The sequence below is a fragment of the Pteropus alecto genome, unplaced genomic scaffold (genome assembly GCF_000325575.1).
Source record: "Pteropus alecto unplaced genomic scaffold, ASM32557v1 scaffold164, whole genome shotgun sequence".
Lineage (NCBI taxonomy): Eukaryota > Metazoa > Chordata > Mammalia > Chiroptera > Pteropodidae > Pteropus > Pteropus alecto.
Genome location: NW_006439568.1, coordinates 12,244,903 through 12,267,401, shown reverse-complemented (window position 1 = coordinate 12,267,401; position 22,499 = coordinate 12,244,903). Strand labels below are relative to the sequence as shown.

The 22,499-nt window shown below is 30.2% G+C and overlaps 1 protein-coding gene across 1 annotated transcript in view; it reads right to left on the bottom strand.

The window, feature by feature from the left end:
- The window catches only part of CSMD3 (CUB and Sushi multiple domains 3), a 1,016,080-nt gene that overhangs the window by 627,823 nt on the left and 365,758 nt on the right, over window positions 1-22,499 (bottom strand). The window contains exon 7 of the mRNA XM_006916698.2: window positions 11,641-11,952. Coding sequence (XP_006916760.1) covers window positions 11,641-11,952 — 312 coding nt within the window. The remainder of the gene's footprint in view (window positions 1-11,640; window positions 11,953-22,499) is intronic.

The following is a 22,499-nucleotide window of genomic DNA, read 5'->3' as shown; positions in this document are numbered from 1 at the left end:
GGCTCATTCCAGACCTAATGAATCAAAATTAATGGTTTAACAAGATCCCCAGGTAATTTTTATGAACATTTAAGTTTGTGAAGCATTAGACTCCATCAACAGACTTTCTTTTCCTCTTGAGAATTCCTACAGGAGAATGGAGGTTAGGAGAAAAGTAAGATCAGGATGACTCCCCAGGGTCCCTCATCATTACATTGACTAGCACTGACCAGGGCCCTTAACTGAAGGCAATGTGCTAGTCAGCTATACATATCTCTTTGTCCAAAATCTATCTCCCCTCATTTCAACAGCTTTGGAATGGTGACAGCCTAGCTGCTACTGCCTCAGGTTATAACATGATCCCTGTGGTTCCTTTACATCTACTCATTTAGAAATAATCCTTTTGTAAAAGTTAGCCTTTGTTCCATTGTTTCCCAATAGACTCTAATGGATATAATACTGGAAATACTCAAAGGTTTGATGTTTCAGGTACTATATTAAACAATATATCTTAATGTGTCTATATCCACTCGTACTTCAAAAGATTATATCTAAGTAGAAATATGGGTGTTTTTTGTTCATTATTCTAACATGGATGCTTACTTGTTTCCTAGAGAATGTTGTGAAGATCTAGATAACACATCTATGCTCGTTCCTAGCAATTACCTCCCCAAGAAGCATAGAGAATTCACAAGGTTAAAGTAGATAAAAAGAAAGTTAAGTAAGTTGGCTGTATTAAAGTAGGACAGTAATTGAAATAAGTGTAAACCTGGCAAGAAAAAAGTATGGGGCTAATAGAAACCCAAGATGAACTGAATGCTACACATTACTTTGGTGTAACTTACACATGAGATCAATATGAATAGTACTAAATAGAGCTGTATATATTAGTTGTTTCTATAATTCTCTATCAACATTGCATTAAATATTTTATTTCCAAGGATATCAGCTATCCTAAGAAATTTAAAACTCTGTTCTAATTGTTTTCTTAATTTGTTCACATATTTTTACCTTATGAGATTTTTATGTAATTGGAACATATGCTTATCTTGTTGTAATGGCTCCACAAAGGGGCAGTATCACTTATTGGTTGTTTACCTAAACTTTAGACTCTTAAGCATAGGTACCCTACACCTACTGTCTATTCGAAATGAGATTATTTCTTTCTTTTCTATAGATGTAAAAATGGAGAAGGGCTAAGTAGATTGCCTAATGTCATACCTATGTTAGTAAAACATGTTAATTCATTGTCTCTGAAACTGCAATCCTTGGCACCTATACCACCACCTAACTCTGAATAACAGTCCATGTATTCAGTTCTCAAGTGTATATCCTGGAAAACCACAAACAGATGGGATTAGTGTATTCTATCCTCATTTCTTTTTTGTAATGCAAAGTAAATAATGTTAAAAAATCTAATACTATAACAATGTAAAAAAGTTAATATCTGACTTTAAGCATGTTTTACTTTAGTCTAGAGCAGAACCAGCTTCATTAACTGAATTTAACACTGAAAAAGACATTGGTTATTTACTGATAGTGCCAAGTCTAATCCTATGGTTTGAAGACTCTTAATATTTAATTTGAAAGTGTGAACAGATGAATAAAAAAGGTGTAGCAAAAGCCAAGTGCAATATGAAATTCAAATCATCATATAGTCTTTAGTAAAATCTACTTTGGCTGCACTACTAATAAAGTTCAGGAGAGTTGATGAACTTTTTTTCCCCCCTTTATGTAAGCCTATTAAATGAAAATTTTGTAAACACTCTGGGCTCTGAATAAAATCAATCTTAGAAATTTCTGTCACTTTAATCCCATTGGGCATTGTAAACAAATGTCTTTGAAGGATGTTTTAAACAACAACAAAAAAATCAAGCATCAACACTAAAAAGTAATAGTCCATGATTTAGAATACAAATAATGTAATTATGAAAAGAATAATATTCTATGCAATACACCCCAAACTTAACACCATGCTGTTCTGCCATATATGAAGATTCTGCTAATCCTAAAATTTTAAAGCTTAATTGTATGATTTCACTCTGTGCACAGCAGGACAACCATATGCTCTACAGAACTATACCCAAGGGAAGCAGCTTGTTGCAAAAGTGGGTAAAAATGCCCTAAAATAATTCTGAACAAGATAAAATTGTCTCTAACAGAGGATCATTTCTTCATACTCCAAAAGGCAGAGGAGTCCACTTTGGCACTAGCTTTGAACACAAATAGAAAGTCTAGCCTCTTCAAAATATTTTAAAAAGGGAAAAAAATTAAAAGTCACACTGTCACATTCACTATGACCATCTGATTCAAAGGTAAAGTAACTTTGGTAACTATTTGGGGAAATCAGTTATACACAAAACCAATTTTATTTCTTCTCTTTAAAGTTAAGCTTTCTCTTTTATTCACTTCAGTGCATATTATTTTCTTCCCTTTTTCGCCCATTCTATAAAAAAAATGAGAAGCAGCATGTTAATGTAATGAGTAAGCTACCAAGATATCTGATTAATGATTGCTGTTGAGCATAACGATGGGGTTGAAAATCTGAAGAAAAATAGCATTTATGAAATAAGACCATCGTTATAAGATGATGGTTCCAGTTAATGTAAAAAAAATATATATGCTTCCTAAGTTCTACTTAATAAAAACAAAAACACTGGGTCATCAGAAGTTCTTAATCCCTAACGAAATAACTCAAAACTATGGCTTAAGAGGTAGCATTGCATAAAAATGTTAAAATGGTTACTTGCAGATTTGTCATTTGTGAAAAAAATAAACTTCATTGCTTAATATTGTCATAAATATCCTCAGGCATTCAGAATATTTTTATGTAATACCTTTTAAAAACCCATAAATCTGTCACCAAATAAATTTTAACACTTTATTTTTTCTTTTCTCTCTAAAAGCAATTTATTGAAAAAATGAATTAGAAATAAAAAATGTATTTACTGTTATGAATGACAGTTTTGACGATTTCACAAATAAGATGAAATGTGATAATAAGATATAAAATGAGGATAGTATTTAATAATTATGTATTGAAATAATAAACTGGTATATTTCAGGATATGGATTTTTAAATTGCTAACAAATATCAACACTGAACACAATTTTCAACTATATTATTTTTTCAATTATATTATTTTTGAACAAAAAATAGTAATTAGAAAAAAGTCGAGAACTATGAAAAAACAAAAAAGATACTGATAAAGCATACAGTAGTCAATATTTATATGAAGTATACCCACCTGTTAACAATTCTCTGTTAAATATGTATTTTACCTTACCAATATCAAAGTTCCTACATAAAAAATTAATATTAATTTAATAAATGAAAGTAACTATCTTATAAGAATCATATGGAACCAGGTAATTTTTAGAAAGTTATAAATTCTCCATTCAGTTAATATTTATGCTGAAATGCATGAAAATCAATACATTATTTAGTCTCATAAAGGAGGACCTGGAATTCAATCAAGCAGGCAAATGCAATTTTACCATTTATACAAAATAAAAGATAATGATTAATCATTCAATCATAAAAATTTTTGATTTGGCCATCAACTTTTGTATCCTTCTTTCTACTATATTTTGCTTCTACTTATCTGTTAGTCTTTCAAAGATCTGAAGCATTTTAGGTAAAGGGAAACTATAACATTTTATTCAGTTATTTGATAATACATTTTAAAAATAATTTCAATGTATAGAATTTAGAGTAAAAATTAAAAGCAATAAATGAGTTAAAATTTAACTTGGGAATGTTTTCATCATTTATTCACATATTTATTGATCTCTTCAGTAAAATCGTAACAATGCAATCATTTCAGTCATCCTTAAGGGTTGATAGAATCGTCATTAAGGTAGATCCAGAAAATCCATCTGCTCTAAGATATCCCTTCCACTCGTGAATTTCTCACCATTCAACTCATTTTATAGAATTAAAGTTTAGAATATTATCTTTAGTATATAATCTGAAATAGTTTATCAACATTGTGATTATTCTAGTGGAGAACAAGATCTTACGGAGAGTGGACAGTGAACAAGTACTGTTTGATATGTATTGCTCTTTCTCCATGTTAATCATTCTCATTTAAGTCCCTGCTATTCATTGTATTAACATAACCTGTAATCTTGTTAGAAATGCAGAATTTCAGATCCCACCCCCATCCCATCACCTCACAAACTGCCTTTGAACAAGACTGCCAGGTGATCTGTGTTCACACTGACATTTGAAAGAAGCATATTCTAAAACGTAGACTACAATTCTCTAGCAACTCTTAAACTGCGCCTCTGTCTACCTTACCAATTTCTCTGCTTGCCTCTATTTACTTGTCATCTCTTCTTTAATTTCTTGTTAAAATGACATCTTTAAAAAAGTTATATTAGAAAATATCACTTCCCTGCTAAAGCCCACCAACGGCTTCCTATATCATTTAGGTTAAAATAAAGCTCTTTACCTAGGCATTCAAGCCTACCTACATGGTCTGGTTCTTGCTGGTTTCCCATCTCATCTTCACCTTACCCATTGTAGTCCAGGCACACAGAACTTCTTTTTTCAAGCAAAATTCAAGTTCGTTCTAGCTAGTTGTTTTCTCTGTCTGATATGCTATCTCCTCCGATCATAGCCTGACTGTGTTCTTCTTTTTATTTAAATCTCATTTTAGATTTTAACTCCTCAAAGAGGCCTTTTCTGACCAAACTGAGATAGTCACCCATCTATCACATAACCTTTCTTAAGTTTCTCCACAGCTCCTGCTACCATCAGATAGTTTATTTGCTTGTTGTCTTTTTCACCCCACATTAATATAAACTCAACGAAGCAAGGTCTACTTAGTTTTGTTCAATGTTGTCTACCCAGGAACTGGAAGGAAGTCTGGCATGCATGTACTTAATGTTTGTTGAAGAAATAAATAAGGAGGGGAAGAAAGGGAAAGATGGGAGGGGAAGAGAGGAAAAATAAAAGGAGAAAAGAAACAATGAAAGAAGGAAAGAAAAAATAAGGACAGAAAGGAAATAAGGAAAGAAGGAAACAGAAAGGGGAAGAAAGAAAGGAGGAAGGAAGGATGGATGGATGGACAGAAGGAAGGAAGAAAGAAAGGAAGGAACAAAAGAAGGAAGGAAGAAAGGAAGATAGGTTGGTCTTGGAGAAAGTAACTCTGTCATCTTAGACACTACCTAAGAAAGAAGCTAAAGTTAGATCCTCAAATGGAAGGGTTTTGGAATTTAAGACCTATGTTTAAGCACTGGGCCCTGGGAGAAATGCATATGCACCTCAGTTCTCATTTATGGGAGTAGGAGAGTGCCAATCTCTCCTTCCTTGGTGGTAGTGCTGGCCACTTCTATGCTTGTTTTAGCACTGGCTATACAATTAGATAACCATAAAGATAAGTCCATATCAACTCCAACACCAAGGGAAAATAGATGATGATAAATACATTAATTAATGTACAATATCTCTGAATAGCTTCATAGACACTTGGGATTTGAAGGGACTGTGACATTCATATTATTGTGATACTCTTTGATGCTCAAATGCTTTCGAAATACCCAATTTGTCCATCAAGCTATGCTTAAATATCTTATTAGTGATATAGACATTTACTGCTTCTTGAAGCATATAATCTGTATTTGAACTAAACTCAATGAGAGAAGAGTCCTCTTTATAATAAACTATTTGTATTTTCTTTTGGTTTCATATACTAAGTTCTACAACCTATGGCAGAATAGGTTAGATTTCTCTTATATATAATAACATATCACACATTTGAAGACAGCTATAACTTACCTCCACTCACATATCATACTGGTTCTGTCATAATATTTCTCTTAGTATTGACCAAGACTTTTTCTCTGTAGTCTTATTTTTACAACCTTTCTTTTGAAACTAGAGGCCACACCTTATAATTCTTTTGAATTTATTACATGCTTAGCATAGAACTAATATATTCAATAAAATTCTGATACTCAATGGACATATATCAGTATCCATAAAGTAACTGCCCATAAATTAACTTCCACATTGTGATATTGCTTATGAGGATTAAAAACAAAAAAAAGCATGCTTTGTGTTTACAAATTTATACTCTATAAAAGTAGAAATAGAATTTTTAAAAACAGCATTAGTTGCTTGCAAACTGTTGAAAATACTAAAATATATTCCACATGTAGCTAAATAGCCTACTAGAGAAAGGCACATAGTAGGAACACAAGAGCTGTTACTTCCACACAGTAGTTTTTGTCATATTATGGCCCACTTTTTGAACAAAGTTCTTACATATAAAATTTGATTTCTGAAATAAAATGGAAGTTTTGTATAGATATATGTCTGATATTCTGCTGTTTTCTCTTTTTTGTTGAGCAATGTAAATATTCGAATGAGCTTACTTAAAAACCAGACTGCTTATAATAAAAAGGAAAAAAAAGGAAAAATCTGCTGCTTTTGTTTGGTTTAAATTGCTGGCCTAAAATGAATAGTTTTATACTAAATTAACAATTATTATTTTAAAGTTGAAAATAAAAAAAAGTTCTATTTAAAAAATGATAATTAAAATAGGTTTCCTTTTAAGCTGTTGTTAAGGGTGGGGGAGGGAATTTACTTCATATTCAATTTTATGTTACTTCATAAGCTAAACTAAAACCCTGCTTAACCCTATTGATATGATCATTAGCTATTACACATACTATGAAAGAAGTGACTACACTATGTCAAAACACAAACAGCAGCAATGGCTATGAATGCTCATAACACATATCTGATTCTACAAGATGTTATAGTAATCTAAGTTAAATTTTCACTAGAAAGAATAAAAGTTTATATATCTATACTTATATACATTTATATGCATGTGTATATATACATATATATATGTATATAAATTTCTACTAGGAATAAAAGAGATTTTGTAATTATATATGTACTTTTCCAGATTAATATTTCCACATTTTATACTTAAAAACAGCAACTAACAAGATTGCTCATTAACAGCTGACAGAACTTGTCTATATATTGAAAACAAATGTCATTATACTACAGCATATAGGAAAAAATGTTAAAACAAATGCTGTGAAATAAAACACATTTTAATGATTATTTTTAAAATGGCATGACTATAAATTTCTTGAGGAAAAAACTCCAATTGTGCTTATTCTATATATTGCTTTAACCTTAATGTCCTTTAATAGAAGACTTTGCATACATCCAACTCTTATGAATCTTGAATAAATAAAAAAAAATGAATACTAGTCTAGCAGTATAAAGACTGAGTTTTCATATAGTCTTTACCAAATATAATTTTCTCTATGAAATAATGTCATATTAGATGATCTGGGAGATTCCATCTAATTCTAAAATATATAATTCTAGAATTATAGGGTGCTTTAGTTATAATATTTAAATCATATTATTAAGTAGGTCCTGCTATCTTAAGCCAACTTGAGTTTTGAGGGCTATAATATTGATCTATGGGGCTTAGGATTATGGAAAAGGTATTTTATGTAAATATTAGTAAATAATTTAGAAAGAGATCTTATAGTTAAGATCAACTATTCCAATGAAATTTAAAATATCATTAGATATTAACTAATTTTAAGCATCTGAAAATTTTGTAAACTAAAAACATCAATTGACTTTAGGTTTATTTATATGAATATAAATCTTCCTTTAAATATATAAATCTTCCTTTGAAAACTTTATTTCTGTATGGACTCATCATATTTCTATTCAGCACTAGTATATACTCAAAGCATTTTTTTCTATGCATCTTAGTGATATAAACACAGTTTACTAGTTTGAAACTTCTAGTCATCTTCCAAAAATTAGTTTAAATATCCTCTATGTACCCTTCCTTCACTTTCATATTTAGAGGTAGTCAGTCTCTCTACTTTACTTCAATAACATTTCAAAAATATTGCTATGATCATGTTGCTCATAAATTTTTAAAGTTTGTAATTACTTTTTTTTAAGTAGCCTGCATTGTTCATTTTTATATGTCTACTATCCAGTACAGCGTCATGCATATAGCAAAAAATTAAAACATATTTGGTAATTAATAGAAATAATTAGTATTTGTTGAACACAAGTCAACAATTGTTCTATATTTTATATACAACTACCCATGAGGCAGATATTCTCAGTTACTGAGAACTTTAGGCTTTGAAAATTGAAGTTTTTGCTCAAGATCACATAGCAAACATGGGGGCAGAGTGTAGACTTAGCCTAGATAGTCTCTTACCTCAAAACTAACTTGCAATGGTGAGCAATTTGGTCTTATCTTTAAATTGGGAGAAAATGCCTAACATTTTTTGGCACTTCCTCCATTACATGTTTAATCCTCACAATAACCCTAATGTAATAGATACGACACTATTTTACATATATGGAAATTGAGTTTCAATATGTGACCTGCACTCAGAGTGGGTGGCAAAAGTAGACTAAAATACAGTAAATAAAAACTAGACTTTCATCCTGAGGACTACTGGACAAAAATACAGCGAACTGGTGTGGTGATTTATACATAGTTCAAAGAAGATCTAAGCCAATATTATTAGTATTTTAAATTCTTTTTTACATCTTTTTATTTCAATGTTCAAAGATGCTTTGTAATTGATAAAAACTGGAAATGGCTTTCTTTCACTGAAGACAAATAGAAAGCAAAAAAAAATTAAGGTAATTCAAATAATTTTCCTTTGTTTAATTACATATTTCCTTTGATTTTATAAATGTATAAGGGCTATAGGCAAAGCATTTATATCTAGTTTTATGTTGTGAATTTTGAAGTGGTAATATAATAAAAGCAATTATTCTTGTGTTAATGAGAATACTACTGCCTTTAAAAGGGATAAAAAATACTGCTCTTTTTATAACTGAAAAAAATGAAGTAGTTATCTTTAATTCTGAAATATGTAGGCATTTGATTATATTAAAGTATAATTATAAGCCTTTAAATAATTTAGGTGAATGCTCTAGCTAACAAAATTGTAAATATTTATTCCTTAGTTTAGCAAATATCTAAATACATCTACAGGCCAGAAGCTCTTCTAGGCACTGGGAATGCAGCATGAACAAGAACCATCTACTCCTTACCTCATAGAACTTAAAATTTACAGGACAAGTCATAGGGCTGGTGATTACAAATGTGGTAGAGAGTACAATCATAAGTTATAACAGGAAAATCTAACCTTCCTATAGGAAAGTGAATAGAACGATCTGGTTAAAAGAAAGAAGGAATCGCTTTTTAGTGGCTTGAGGTATAAAAGAATATAGTGTGTTTGACAAACTAAAATTGTTTCTCTATGTCCTCTATAAAGGTTGAGATAGAGTAGAAAAGAAAGGGATAATGTATTATCTATCTTTATTTCCCAAAGAATAGAGCATGGTACTCAGTAGGAATTTATTTAAGTTAGAATTATTTTTAAAAATAATACTGCTTTTATGTCAGCCAATTCCAGTTTAGACATTCGGCTCCGCTAGAAGTCAATCTTTGAAGACTATTTTATGTCTGAAAATAAGGCTGTATATAGAGGGTTTTTAAAAATATTAATAGACATAGAATAATAGGTTTCCTTTACTTCTAACATTGACAGTATTTTTTGCCCCAAATGTTAACAGTTTGTGTTTCAAATATAATAGATGACTAGCCAACTGAAACCATTGAAATAGTAGTAGGTTACTGAAGAGGAGTCAGCAGGACCAGTTTTAATTAAAATAGAGATTTGATAAAGTATAATTTAAATCACTGAAATATTGATGAATATAACATTTAAAATGTTTTCCATACACTTAATTTAAACATCAATAAAGAATATTTATTTCCGAGGTAGATGGAACCACTAAATGAATGTTATATTCAAAACACTATCTTAGGAAGAATATAGGGGAAAGGTGAAACAGGTATGAGCTCTTATAGCACAGAGATATTATGACAACAACTAAGAAAATTTACTAAGGGAGTTAATTGAAAATTACTTGAACGTACTTTGAAATTTTAGATTGAGTAATTTCAAATCACTTTAATCTAACAGTTGATTGCTACTCAATCTCTTTTCAATCTTGACTATTTTTTCCTAGTTCAAAAAAATATTAATTTGTAACCACAGTTTCTCATATCATTTAATGGCAAATTCTGGCTAAAGCAGTGTTTTTTTATTATTATTATTATTATTATTATTATTATTATTAGTTGATCTCTAATAATAAACTCATATTCAAAAATTACCCAACTTCTATTCAATGGGTGATAAAAAGATTATAGAGGGGTTTGTCAATGTTAGTTCATGCAATTTTCCAAAGAAAGTGAAAAAAAACTAAATAGAATGGTTTCTTAATTGATATTTTAATAGTATATACACATTTTTATATCTTGGTACTAAGAAAAATTGTCTACTTGATTAAGCAAAAAAAACTCTCTACCTGATTAAGCAAATCATGAATTTTATCATGCCCTCATATTTTTATGAGTGTAAATATTCATGGTAAGAAAATGAATAAAGAAAGGTGATAGTGACTTAATCCTTTAAAGGAGACTACTACATGTGAAAACTTCATTTTAGAATTCATCTTGTTAAAGAGAATTAAAGTACTTTCAGTATGAATTGTGATAGAAATGAGTTTCTGAGATATTTCTGTATGATTTTCAATTAACTTATGTAAAGATATCTTGATTTTTCTCCACAGTGTGTGCTAAACATTGAATAGTTTTTTTTATTACTTATACCATGCTCTGTATAATCCATGCCTAACCACATTACATAAAACATAGGTAGTTTGGAGAATATATGAAAATAGTTGGAAAGAGACTTGGAATAGATATATTTGAAATAAGTTCAATTAATTAATATTTCCAATGATGCATATATTGATATAAATGAAATCCATTTATTTTTTTACACTACATTGATTTTTTCCTAAATCGCTCAATGAAACTTGCTATAAAGAAACAAAAATTATGCTTGCTACACTTCCTAATTTTGTGAAAGGTAGACAGGCTTATTTTAATTGACTAGAAAACTACATATATTTGATTTTGCTTTGTGGTATTCTTTTTCTCTAAAAATTATATTAGAAAGTTAAGGAAAATTTAGATTGGGAGCCATAATCTCAATGAATAGCTGTTCTCGGTACAATCATATGGGTCAGGCAATAAGTAATTTAGAAATAGAAAAGTAAGCTAGTAAAACAATCACCAGACATAATGTTTCCATTTTCCCCCAATTATCTATTTTCTAAGTCATTAATTAGCATTTATGTAGCATAAAAATCTCATGCACATACTGAAAATTACTATATAGGATAAATCATCAATGTGTAAATATGTGCACTTACTAATAGAAACTGGCTATTTTATTTTCATGTTATCTCAACATCATAACTGGTATGTAATAAGCAATAGGTATTTAGTATTTTTTCTATTAAACCTTTTATGCATTCCTTTCACTCTTATACCCCCACCCCCCTCAACATTTCCAATGAACTTTATTTTAATTTCTGTGCCTTCAAATTATTCAGGTTTTGGCTACACTATCTATATTTTTCAGCAACCTCTTTGAACTCTCTTTAGCTTCCTACATCTTTGCTGTCTCTCAGTTCATTCTCTAAGTAGAATCATTACCAAAATATAGCTTTGGTTGTAACTAAACGGGCACAAGTAAAATAACATCCAATACCTCTATGAGTAACAACTGCAAGCTCTTTAGTCCTTTCTATCTGTTCAGCATTTCTTGGTCTTCTCCTTGTACTTTGTGTATCTGCTTGATGAGGAGAGAGCCCATCCTTGGAAGTGTTGGGGTCCAGACCTGAATTTCTGAGATTCGTAACTTGCACTCGCTGTTCCTCGGAAAGTCTATGGATGGTGACAGCTGTAACACTGGATACAGTAACATCTGCAGATGTGCTAGCAACAGCAATAGCACCAGTGGTAGTCCTGTTATGCTCCTCTAACTCACCAGTGGAGGTAGTGTGGGTCAATGGAGAAGAACCTGTGGGACACAGTAGCACTAGATGCTAACTTTTTCTTTTAAATTTTGTTTATTTTTCTGATAAGTTTAATAAATTATATTCCCTTCTATAACCTTAAGGATAATCAACATAAAGAGGCAAAACACAAACACGCCACTGAAATGTGGAGTAACCAGATCTGACGGTTTGTTTTTATCAATCAACCTATGAATAGATATTACAGACAAATACATCACATTTTAACTATAACACATTAGGGGGTAAAGGGGAAAGATTAAACCCTTGATGTGTTCTTGAGTCACTCTCCTTTTTATTTATAAACAAATGAATATTTGCAACAAATGCCTGGCAAGTGACAAGTTTTGACAGAATAGGTAACTATGTAACCACACTTTTCTCAAAAGAATGCTTTGAATAGTAGGCCATATCTCTTCATAAATTCTGGGGAAAATCTCAAAATTTTCTATTTTAAGACAAGCAAATGAAGAAAGGAGAATTTAAAATCAAAGTCAAAATGAAAACAAAATGATTTTAGAAATGAAACTGAAATAACTGCTCTATGTAAATGTCTATCTTAACCTCATTTGTCAGAAAGCAGCCAACATGATAAAATATTCGATGTCATTGGCTATGTATATTTTAGAATTTAGTGGGTTGTTTTTGGAAGTTCAAAATATTTTTTTCTTTTAAAGTAAAATTTAAATTAACCAATTTTCAACTAATTAAAATTAAATCATTTTATTTAGAAATGACTGCAAATTAACTATTACAATGGAACTTTATTAATACAAAACTAGTTTTAAAATGGTTGGGAATTTCCAAAAACCTCATAAGCATTTCACAATAGATATCTCTCCACATTTTCTACCTTATTAAAGTTTCACTATAATTTAAATATATGTTTAAAAAATATCAAATTGGTTTTTAACTCTTTCATTTAAACTTTTTAAAAGATTAAAAAAAAATAGTAACCTTAAAATAGAAGCATGAAACTAAATAAAGATATGGTTAAAAGAAATCTTTACAGCTAAAATGCTTTCTAAGAAAAAAATATTAAGTTTTGGAGGTAAAGCTACTAGCTGCAAATTATGAATAACAGGTCCTGGTTAGAAAAGTTCTGAATATTTTTTAAAGCCAATGTATGGCCTATGCTTTTCATATAGTTGCCTTCTCAATAAACTGCACTTCAAACTTCTGTCCACAATATCAATATTTTGAACAAAAAGAGATATATTAACCAGTCTTCAAGATGAAAATACCTATATTGCTTAAGGTGGTTTGAGCATGCTCTGCCTATTTCTTTTTTCCTCTTGTAAGCAGGTAATTAGTGAGAGAGGTAATTCTGATTTCTGCTTTAAACTCAAAATGGAAGTCAAACACGGGGCCCCTTAATTCATAAGCAAGCAAAAGAATACACATCTGCTAAAAATCCTTCCAGCCTAAGTTGTCATATCTTGTTGGAATTTGATTTAGGAATTCAAAAAAATTAAATGATGACTGTATTTTGAGGAGGCCGAGGGTAAATGAAGTATAATTGTCAGATTAAAGACTTTTATTTTAAAACATCAGAAAAAAAGTTTCTTTTGAATATTTATCCAAGATATTGTGTGAAGATTAGAATCTACTCAATTCATATTGGTTATGCAAATTAGCTAGTAATATTTACTAAGCTAATATTTGATAAAGGTTTTCTTTAATCACAATTAAGGAATAACTATGCCTACACTACTAATATTCAATAACTGACCTCATGGTAAATCAGACATTTGGGATTCTCATGTGCTCATAACTATAAAAACAATTACCTGATCTGTATTATTCTCCTGGGGCATTTAATTATACCTTCCATTTTTGAAAAAAAAAGAAAATGTATGAAATCAGAATGAATGACTAATACTTTAGAGCATTTTGTAACTTTATCATAATTTCCAGACTTCTATGTTTAGTTTAAAGAAGGAAACCATTTAATTATAAACACACTGCTATATATAATCTGAAAGTATGGAAAATAATGGAATTTGTACCCTGTCTCAAATCTCAGTATTCCCATTTTTAACAAAGGAGTAAACCGAATAGCTATTTATTATATTCCATCACTGAGGTCATTATAACTAAGTTTAAATGATCTATTGCATTGTTAATAAATCTGGGATAATTTTTAGGGATATGTTTAGACTGCTTCCATAACTAATCTTCAAGACCTATAGACCAATTCCAAACACCCATTTTCTTGAAGACCTGTGAGGATAAATATAGTTCCTGACCAAATATGAGAGCTTAAACTGATCTTTGGTAGCATTTAGACCTAGGATTTACTAGCAAATCTTAAAATCTTCAGTAATACAGCTCTACTTCTTAAAATCTTAAAATCTTCAGTAATACAGCTCTACTTCTGGCAAATGGTAATGGTGATCCAGTACTATTTTCTTAATCTGAATGCAGAACAGGGTGTAATGTTGGCATAAGGCTTGAAAACCCCATTTCTTTAATAAACACAGTCTAAGCAGATATATATTTCAACCAAATATTTTACTAATCAGTTCTTATGTTTTACTTATATTTTCTGTTCAAATTTTTCCTCCCCGTACTAGAATGCAAACTTCCTGAAGGCTGAGATTTTTGCACATTCTATTAACTGCCGAATCGCTAGGATCAGCATACTGCCTGGTACATAGTAGATGCTCAAGAAATATTCCGCAAAATAAATAATAAAAAAAATGAATGGATTTAATAACAATGCTAAAATAATAATAATAAAAAGGATAAATTTCAAAAAAGAAACATGATTACGACTTTTACCATGAAAAAGTAGTATTTCAAACAGTTTAATGGATCAAGGGTAATTCCAAGGGGAAACAATATAGATAATTTTGTTTTGAACTTTCAAAAACACCACTTTGAAAAAGTGTGGAATCTGAAGATAAGTAATAAGATTTGAAGATTTTTGTCATGATTCCAAATCATGAAACCTTACAGTGTTAGTGTGAAATGGACTTACTTAGAATGTTCAAATTTCTATAGAGTGAAATGTACTTATATCTTATAAGAGCAGGAGGGAAAAGTGCATCTAAATTTAGTCAGATATGTTTGATATGTGTGTATATTAAAATAATAAAAAATAAGTGATTTCCTTTATAAGGCAATAAAATAATCCTTTACTGTACAGTTAAATCTTATATGATATAATCATTTCATTTAAAATGTAGACCAATTTTGAATACTGATTTTAGTACCACTTTAAATTGGCAGTGTGTGAAACACAGATATTTTTTGTCAAAATGCATCATTTTAACAGTTTAAAAACAACATTTCTGCATACATAACTTTTATGAGGTAATTGTCAATGCTGTAAAAGATTTAAGATTATGTATAGCAACAATCAAATACTAAATATGTAGTATAGCTAATCTAATATTAAAATATATATCTTACTTATTTTAAATATTTTAAGTATGCTACATGATTATGAAAACATCTTTAATAGCACAATCTTAAATGCATACGTTATAAGACATACAACCCAAATTAAGGAAAGAAATGTACATTCAGAAAATTCATTCTTCATTTGAAATCAAATCATGTAAACAAGATGTAGTCTATCACAATTAGATTGCCCTGTCATTAAATTCCCTGAGATATATTTTAAAATTAGATATTTACATTATAACACATTTCTAAAGTATAATTTTATTAATATCCTTTAACATTTCCCAATATAACAAAAATAAAATGGTTTACATATATAAGCATGCTTCTAGAAATCTTTGGAATTATGATAATTGAAAATGACATGTTAAACATGTAAATTAGCAAGTTTATTTAATAGTAATATTTACAATATCAAATTTGGATTTTGTTATGTATTATAATGAAAATTGTTTTTGAAGGCTTTTTTATTTCATCAATAAAGAGACTATGCATAATTCATGAATAGCCATTTGTAAATGTGTCATTTAGAAAGTGTACCAAATAAGAACGCATATTATAATTGATTTTGAATTGCTTTTGGATTAATTTTTTAGTATATTTTTTTAAAAATATGCATTTTGCTTTGTAAATGTTGTCTCTCTTATCACAGAAAAACAGAATATGTTGCTAGAGATATGAATAAATGGTCCAAAACATATACAACTACATGGCACAGTTAAAGATAACTGTATATTCAAAAAATTAGTTTTTGGATATTTATGTTTGGTATGTTATTTTATATAAAAACATATATTTTGTTCCATCGACTTTAGTATTTCAAATAAAACATCTGAATAAAGGTTTAATTAACAAAATAATTCTAAGTAAGTAATTTTGTGGCATTATGATATTTAATAAAAATGCAATAAACATTAAACATGAAAACATGCAAAAAGAAAAATATACACAATAACGTCAAAATAAAATCTAAACACAACTAAAGCAACAATTCCATTTGAGCCACCATTTAAATACTCTATAAATTTTAGCATATGTAATTTAATTTCTGTGTTGTATTTCTTTTTTTTATTTAATATTACATGAAACTTATAGGAACATATCATACGTTGAGGACTATTGAAAACTAATTGGAATATGAGGGGGTAAGGTAAAACAAAACCACAGCTTTGTAACGTTACGATGAAGGAAGCATACTGTAATAGGGAAAATGACAAGTATTTTACATTTTAAACATTATTAATTCCAGTATCTTAAGACCTGTATACCTTAGGATTTAATAATTTAATTTGGTGGATGTATGCATAGTATGAATATTCAACTCAAGAAAAGATGGGTAAACTGAAATGGAAAGTAGCCCATAAATTATAGAATATAAATGATCTACTTTTGATTAACTGTTACCAAACATGAAATTGTCTAACTAGGAGAATGTTAAATAAATAAATCCTTAAAAAAATTCATTTGCTATTTTATTTTAAAGAGTAGGTCTATATTGATTTTATAAAGTTTTGATTTTAAATGAAAATGCTGTATTTATGTTAAAACTACATAAGATTATGATCTTAACATATCTAATTAAATGAATATAAAATACTCTTGATTATAAGATGCATCTCTAAGAAAGAAAACATCTGCCAGTTAAACTATGACATGCCAAAGCAAAAATGTTATCACTTGCATACTGATTTCTGAGATATTAAAATGTGAAAGAAGTTAATCTTGGTGAAGTTAAAAAAATTGGTAATCCAAATAAAAGATTTTCTATGAACATGAATTAAACAAATTAGGCAGGTACTAATTTAAAATAGAATTCAGAGTTTAAATATAAATTGTCTTTCTGAATTGAATGACATATTGATATATTGTTTTGTTTCTATTTATGTTGCATATATCTATTTCTAAGCATAAACAGGAAAACAATATTAAATTTTGCAAGTAGATTTGTTATTGTCTATCAAGTACAAGTGATCTGATTTAATATGCAAAGTGAATAAATATTTGTAATCTAAGATGAAACTGATCATACCAAGATTTAATGATACATTTACTAAATCTACACTTACTATGAGTAAATAAATGATTATAAAACAAATACTCAACAAAATATGTACTGTTAGGTTGTTTACATGAAAAATAAAACCCACATATTTTGAATTGTTTGAAATTGTGATAAACAAACAACCATAAACACCTTATCTAAACAAAATATGGAAAATATCAAAAGTTTTAGAAAGCATACGAAGAGTACTGTTAATCAAACATGACAAAACTGTATGTCAATGATATCATATTGTATATGATATATGCACCAAATACATCTTATATATGTTTTATAACATATATGTTATAAATGTCTGAATGTTATACTAATATCACAGAATTGCATAAAAATGAGAGAACAAACATTTCTTAGAGTAAGAAGAGCATGCTAGGGAAAACAATTTTTAAGTAGAAAATTGTTAAGAGTCTTGAAGATATTCTCTCTCTTAAAAGACCATTTCCTGCTTCACCTAGTTAATTAAAATGAAGTTGCAGAATCAAGCTTTAGCATCTTGTCACTTTATTCATACAATTTGGAAGTTCTGACTAAGTGTAGTGATGGGTCCTAGGTATCATTTTTAAAAATTTTATTTAAATGTACCCAATCACATGCAAACACACATACACACCACTCACTGAAATAAATATCTACAAAATACAACTGAAGTGGTGTGTGTGTGTGTGTGTGTGTGTGTGTGTGTGTGTGTGTGTGTGTGTTTCTGTAACTAAGCATAATGGTCTTTGATAAAGTCACAATACTAAGAACAGAATTTGAAGACCTCGGTTCTGAAAGATTCATGGCATCTTAGTCACATTTCATAAGCATAAGAGAAAGGGATAGAATGCCACTCCACGTCTTTCTAAAACCATCTCCTAGAATCCTGTATTTTTCAGACCTGTTCCTTGTCACAGTTTTTATCTCTTAGCTGAAGTAGAAGCATTTATCATTTTGGATTTCCCACAAGCAAATGAAACATAGGTTAATACAAACTTGTTTAATTTTCTTCCACACAAAATCTTGTGGAACTGATGCGAGTTCTCATGGAAAACTTAAAGGCATTATTTTTTTAAAAAAGGATACTACAAATGTTTATTACAAAGTGTTATATCAGGAACTCCTTTCAGAGCCTTGCTGTCTCTGATAATCAACATGTCTTAATAAGATTCTGAAAGATCATGTCATATGTGTGTATTCCCTATTTTCCCTTGAATGTTTAATAAATATATGAGGGAATAATGAATGTGGCTAAATGTACTTCTCTTATTTCTCAAAAATGCAAACATATTGGTCTTTGATAAAGTCACAATACTAAGGATATGGTCTTTACAAAGACCATATTGTTTTATGTTAATTAATATTTATTTAGTGTGAAGTGTATTTTAAGGATATAAATATAAGAAACTGAACCAGTCCAGATGTGTTCAAACAATATAAAACACATAATTATAATATAATTGCAATTTATATTGCATGTGCTAGAAGTAAAGAGGAAGAAGCATCTAAGAACATATAAATCTCTCCACTTGTGTTTTCTCAAATGAGGGTAGCATTTATCTTTTCTTCCATCCTCTCTCCCAGATATTTTATAATGACGATATTTCATATTGTGAAAGATAAGGGAAAGAAGAGAAAAGAACTGGTGGGGTTACCTTTTATACCAATCATCATGGAAAGAAAAAATAAGAGAAGGCTTTATTCTGAGCGAATTGGTCATGTCCCTCAGTGCTGCTCGACTAACTGACAGTATCCACGTTTACCCTCGATTTAATTCTATAATAGCCTTCTAGTTTGGACAGATCGAGGGGTGGGGGAGGGTCCATCATTTTTCATTAGTTGTAAGCGTTTTAATGTATAAACTGTGTAAACTGTTCATAATGCTGGGTTAATATATGTGATATGATTGAAAGGGAATCAAGAAGCTATCCTTACTTCCACATTTTTTTCTGTGTACCCAGATGCTACTAAAAAGATGCTCTTTAGGAATAGGTATTGCCCTCTCAAGACTGCTCTTACAATCAGGCAAATACCTTCCTGTTGAGAGAACACACATACTCCAGTGACTGTTTAACTAGTTAGTATGAATTTGTTTATTTTAAAGAAGTGATAAGGTCAGTTTGAGAAATGTATGTTTTGGGGAGAAGTGAAAAGCTTACAGTAAGATGACTGCAGCAAGTTCATTGTTGAGGTGTTTATCATAAGTTGTTATCTGATCTCATGTGACTGTTATATGATTGGAAGAACCTGGTTCATTATTAACGGGTCCAGTGTAAGGGAGGTGTTAGTAGGTGGGAAAGGGCTGACATTCTGGAGGAAAGATAATTATGCTGTTGATTGTGGAAAGGTTGCTGAGCAACTGGGAAGTAACGGCGTAAATGTGCTGAAGTAGAGCAGCCTAATAAGAAACTAAAGCCAAAAAAGGTCTTGTTTCCTGCATCATATAGTCTTTAAAACACTTTTCATTCTATAGCAACTAATTAATTAGTAGCCAAAGTGATTTGCTTGAAAATAAATACCAGTCTTGTCTTAGAAAAGTAGCATGTTAGTGGACAAAAACCATCAGAAATGGTAAAAAACCTATACATTTTAGCATCAAAGGCTACTATTAATGGGAAAGGCAAAAATATTATACATTATGTACTGGGATATTACATATAATTCTACACTGGGATATTTAAAAAATATATTTCCATAGTAAGAGGTAAATCTTTCTATGTCATCATGTAATTACTCTGCAAAGTTCCTTTTTACAACAAGAAATTTTATTTCAAAACAATAAAAGATTTTCCTTCAAGTATGTTTTGGTTCTTTAGTTCAATTATGGAAATAAATAATATTAAAATTTAGGGATACATTGTGGAGATCTGAGAAGGATCTCAAAAACCATCTATTTTAACACTGTGACATCTGGCCAACTTTCTTTGACACTTTCTACTATACCACTAGAGAGTGTGATCCTCTGGGTGATATAAATCAGAAGGTTAATTAGAGCTTCGTTCACTCAAATTTTCCCTGAAGCAGAGACACATAAGTTTATGTTTTAAATACAAATAAAGTCCACTTCATTTAAAGCAGAAGTTACTTGGAAAGACAAGAAAAATCAGAGTGAAATATGAACAAGGAGATTCAGCAAAGGACTTGCGCTTTCACATCTTTATAGATATTGAAAAATTCATTGCAGAGGAAGCAAATATTACTTAGTGAATCTTTCTATTCCCCATCCTTTCTATACTAAGGAAAGTGAAAGTTTTTCTCTATTCTATGTTTCAATAGCATTTTAATTATTTGATGATAATAGTACTTTCCATCTCCCCTCTCTCCCCTTTTTTCTATTTCACAAACATGAATTAACTGACTTCTATGCATCAAGCACAAATACACACACACCTCCCCCACACACACATCCTTTGACACACAATATATCTATATTCATCTTGCCTTGCAAGTAAAACATCATGAATTTGAAAAATCAGAGCCATCCAATATGTTCAATGAAGGATACAAATATAACTATGATAATATAGCTGGCAAGCCCTAAGCTATGCTTCCAAAATGGGAAAGTCTTTCATGTAGAGGAGGTATTGGAATTGAGCTTAAAGGGTGAGTAGATTTTGCCTGGTGCATGAGGAATAAAAAAATACCCTAGTCAGAGGTAAACACTTAGGAAAAAAAGAGCGGCAGGAGAAAAAGCAAGACATGCTCAGGCAATTGCAAATTATTTGGTTTGGCAACAATAAAGAGAGTGATAGCAGATTTGATAAGCAGGAACCAATGCTTTAAGAGCCAAAAAATTTCAACTTAGCTTGAGGTATCACTAACAGATATTAAGCAGGAGATTGCTATGACAAGATTGTCATTTTAGAAAAAAACTGTAATTGCTGTAATAGGGAGAAGCTATTAGAGATATAGGGAGCACAGGTAGGGTAAACATTTAGCTGACTCAACCACATGGCTGAGCACCTTGAAATATGGTTGCTAGATTTAGCAAATAAAAATATAAGACACTCCGTTAAATTTGAACATCAGATGAACAACATATCTTTTTTGTTGTTGTTCTATAAGTATGTCCTGTGCAATACTTGGGACATTTCTATAATAAAAAATTATCCACAGTTTATCTGAAATTCAGGCTAAATCAGACATTCTGGATATTATCTGGAAACCCTACTTTGAAAATGATCCCAACTTACAAACTAAAAATTTTCTGAATATCAAGTAAATCCTATAAACAGATATTGATCCTTTAAATTTAAGTGTGCTTTGATTGAGCTTATGGAATGACAGAGTAGGCATGATGACATCACAAGAATCTCTAGATCAAATTTATGCAAGCATATTTTTATGAAATAAGAAATGAAAAGACAAGTTGAACGATGTGTGTGAAAGCCTTTATTTTCTTCCTTATTTAAATCCTACACCCTTCATTTTAGTATTAAAAACAGCAAATACTCTAGTTTAGCTCTTTAATCATTATAAATATACTTGAGGAAGAAAATACATACCGAGAATTAAATCTATAGATGACAGTGAAAATTAATAAAGGGAAGCCTCACTAATATCAAGTTGAGGCCAGAAAGTGGAGTTGAGTGTCAATTATAGAAAGAATGTTGATTACAAACCCCAACAGAAGAATCAACAGAAAAGAATGACAATTACAGGCCCCAAAAGGAAAAGATGTACATTGCATCGCCTACAAGAAATTGACTACGCCAGCAACTCAGTCAATGAGAAACTGTCATCTCCCTGAACTCTCACTTTTCTGCAAAGGGCTCATTCAAAACATCCCTGCCCACCGCCCGTCCAACTTCCTCCTTGTTCTCTATAAAATAACATTTCTCTTCTTTGTTTGTTAGAATTCCCTACGGCTTTTGCTATAGCTTGCTTGGCTCAAATTGCAATCAGTTGCTGTTCCTGAATAAACCTATCTTGCTGGTAAAATAACCGACTTTTATTTTTAAGGTAAACATGACATATTAAAAAAAAAAGGTCAGCTTTCTTAACAATGCTTCAATCCATACAAACCTGAATTAAACATATTTCCAGCAAAAATTTATTTATCTCTGAATTGTATCAAAGCACTAAAAACGGCAACAAATATTG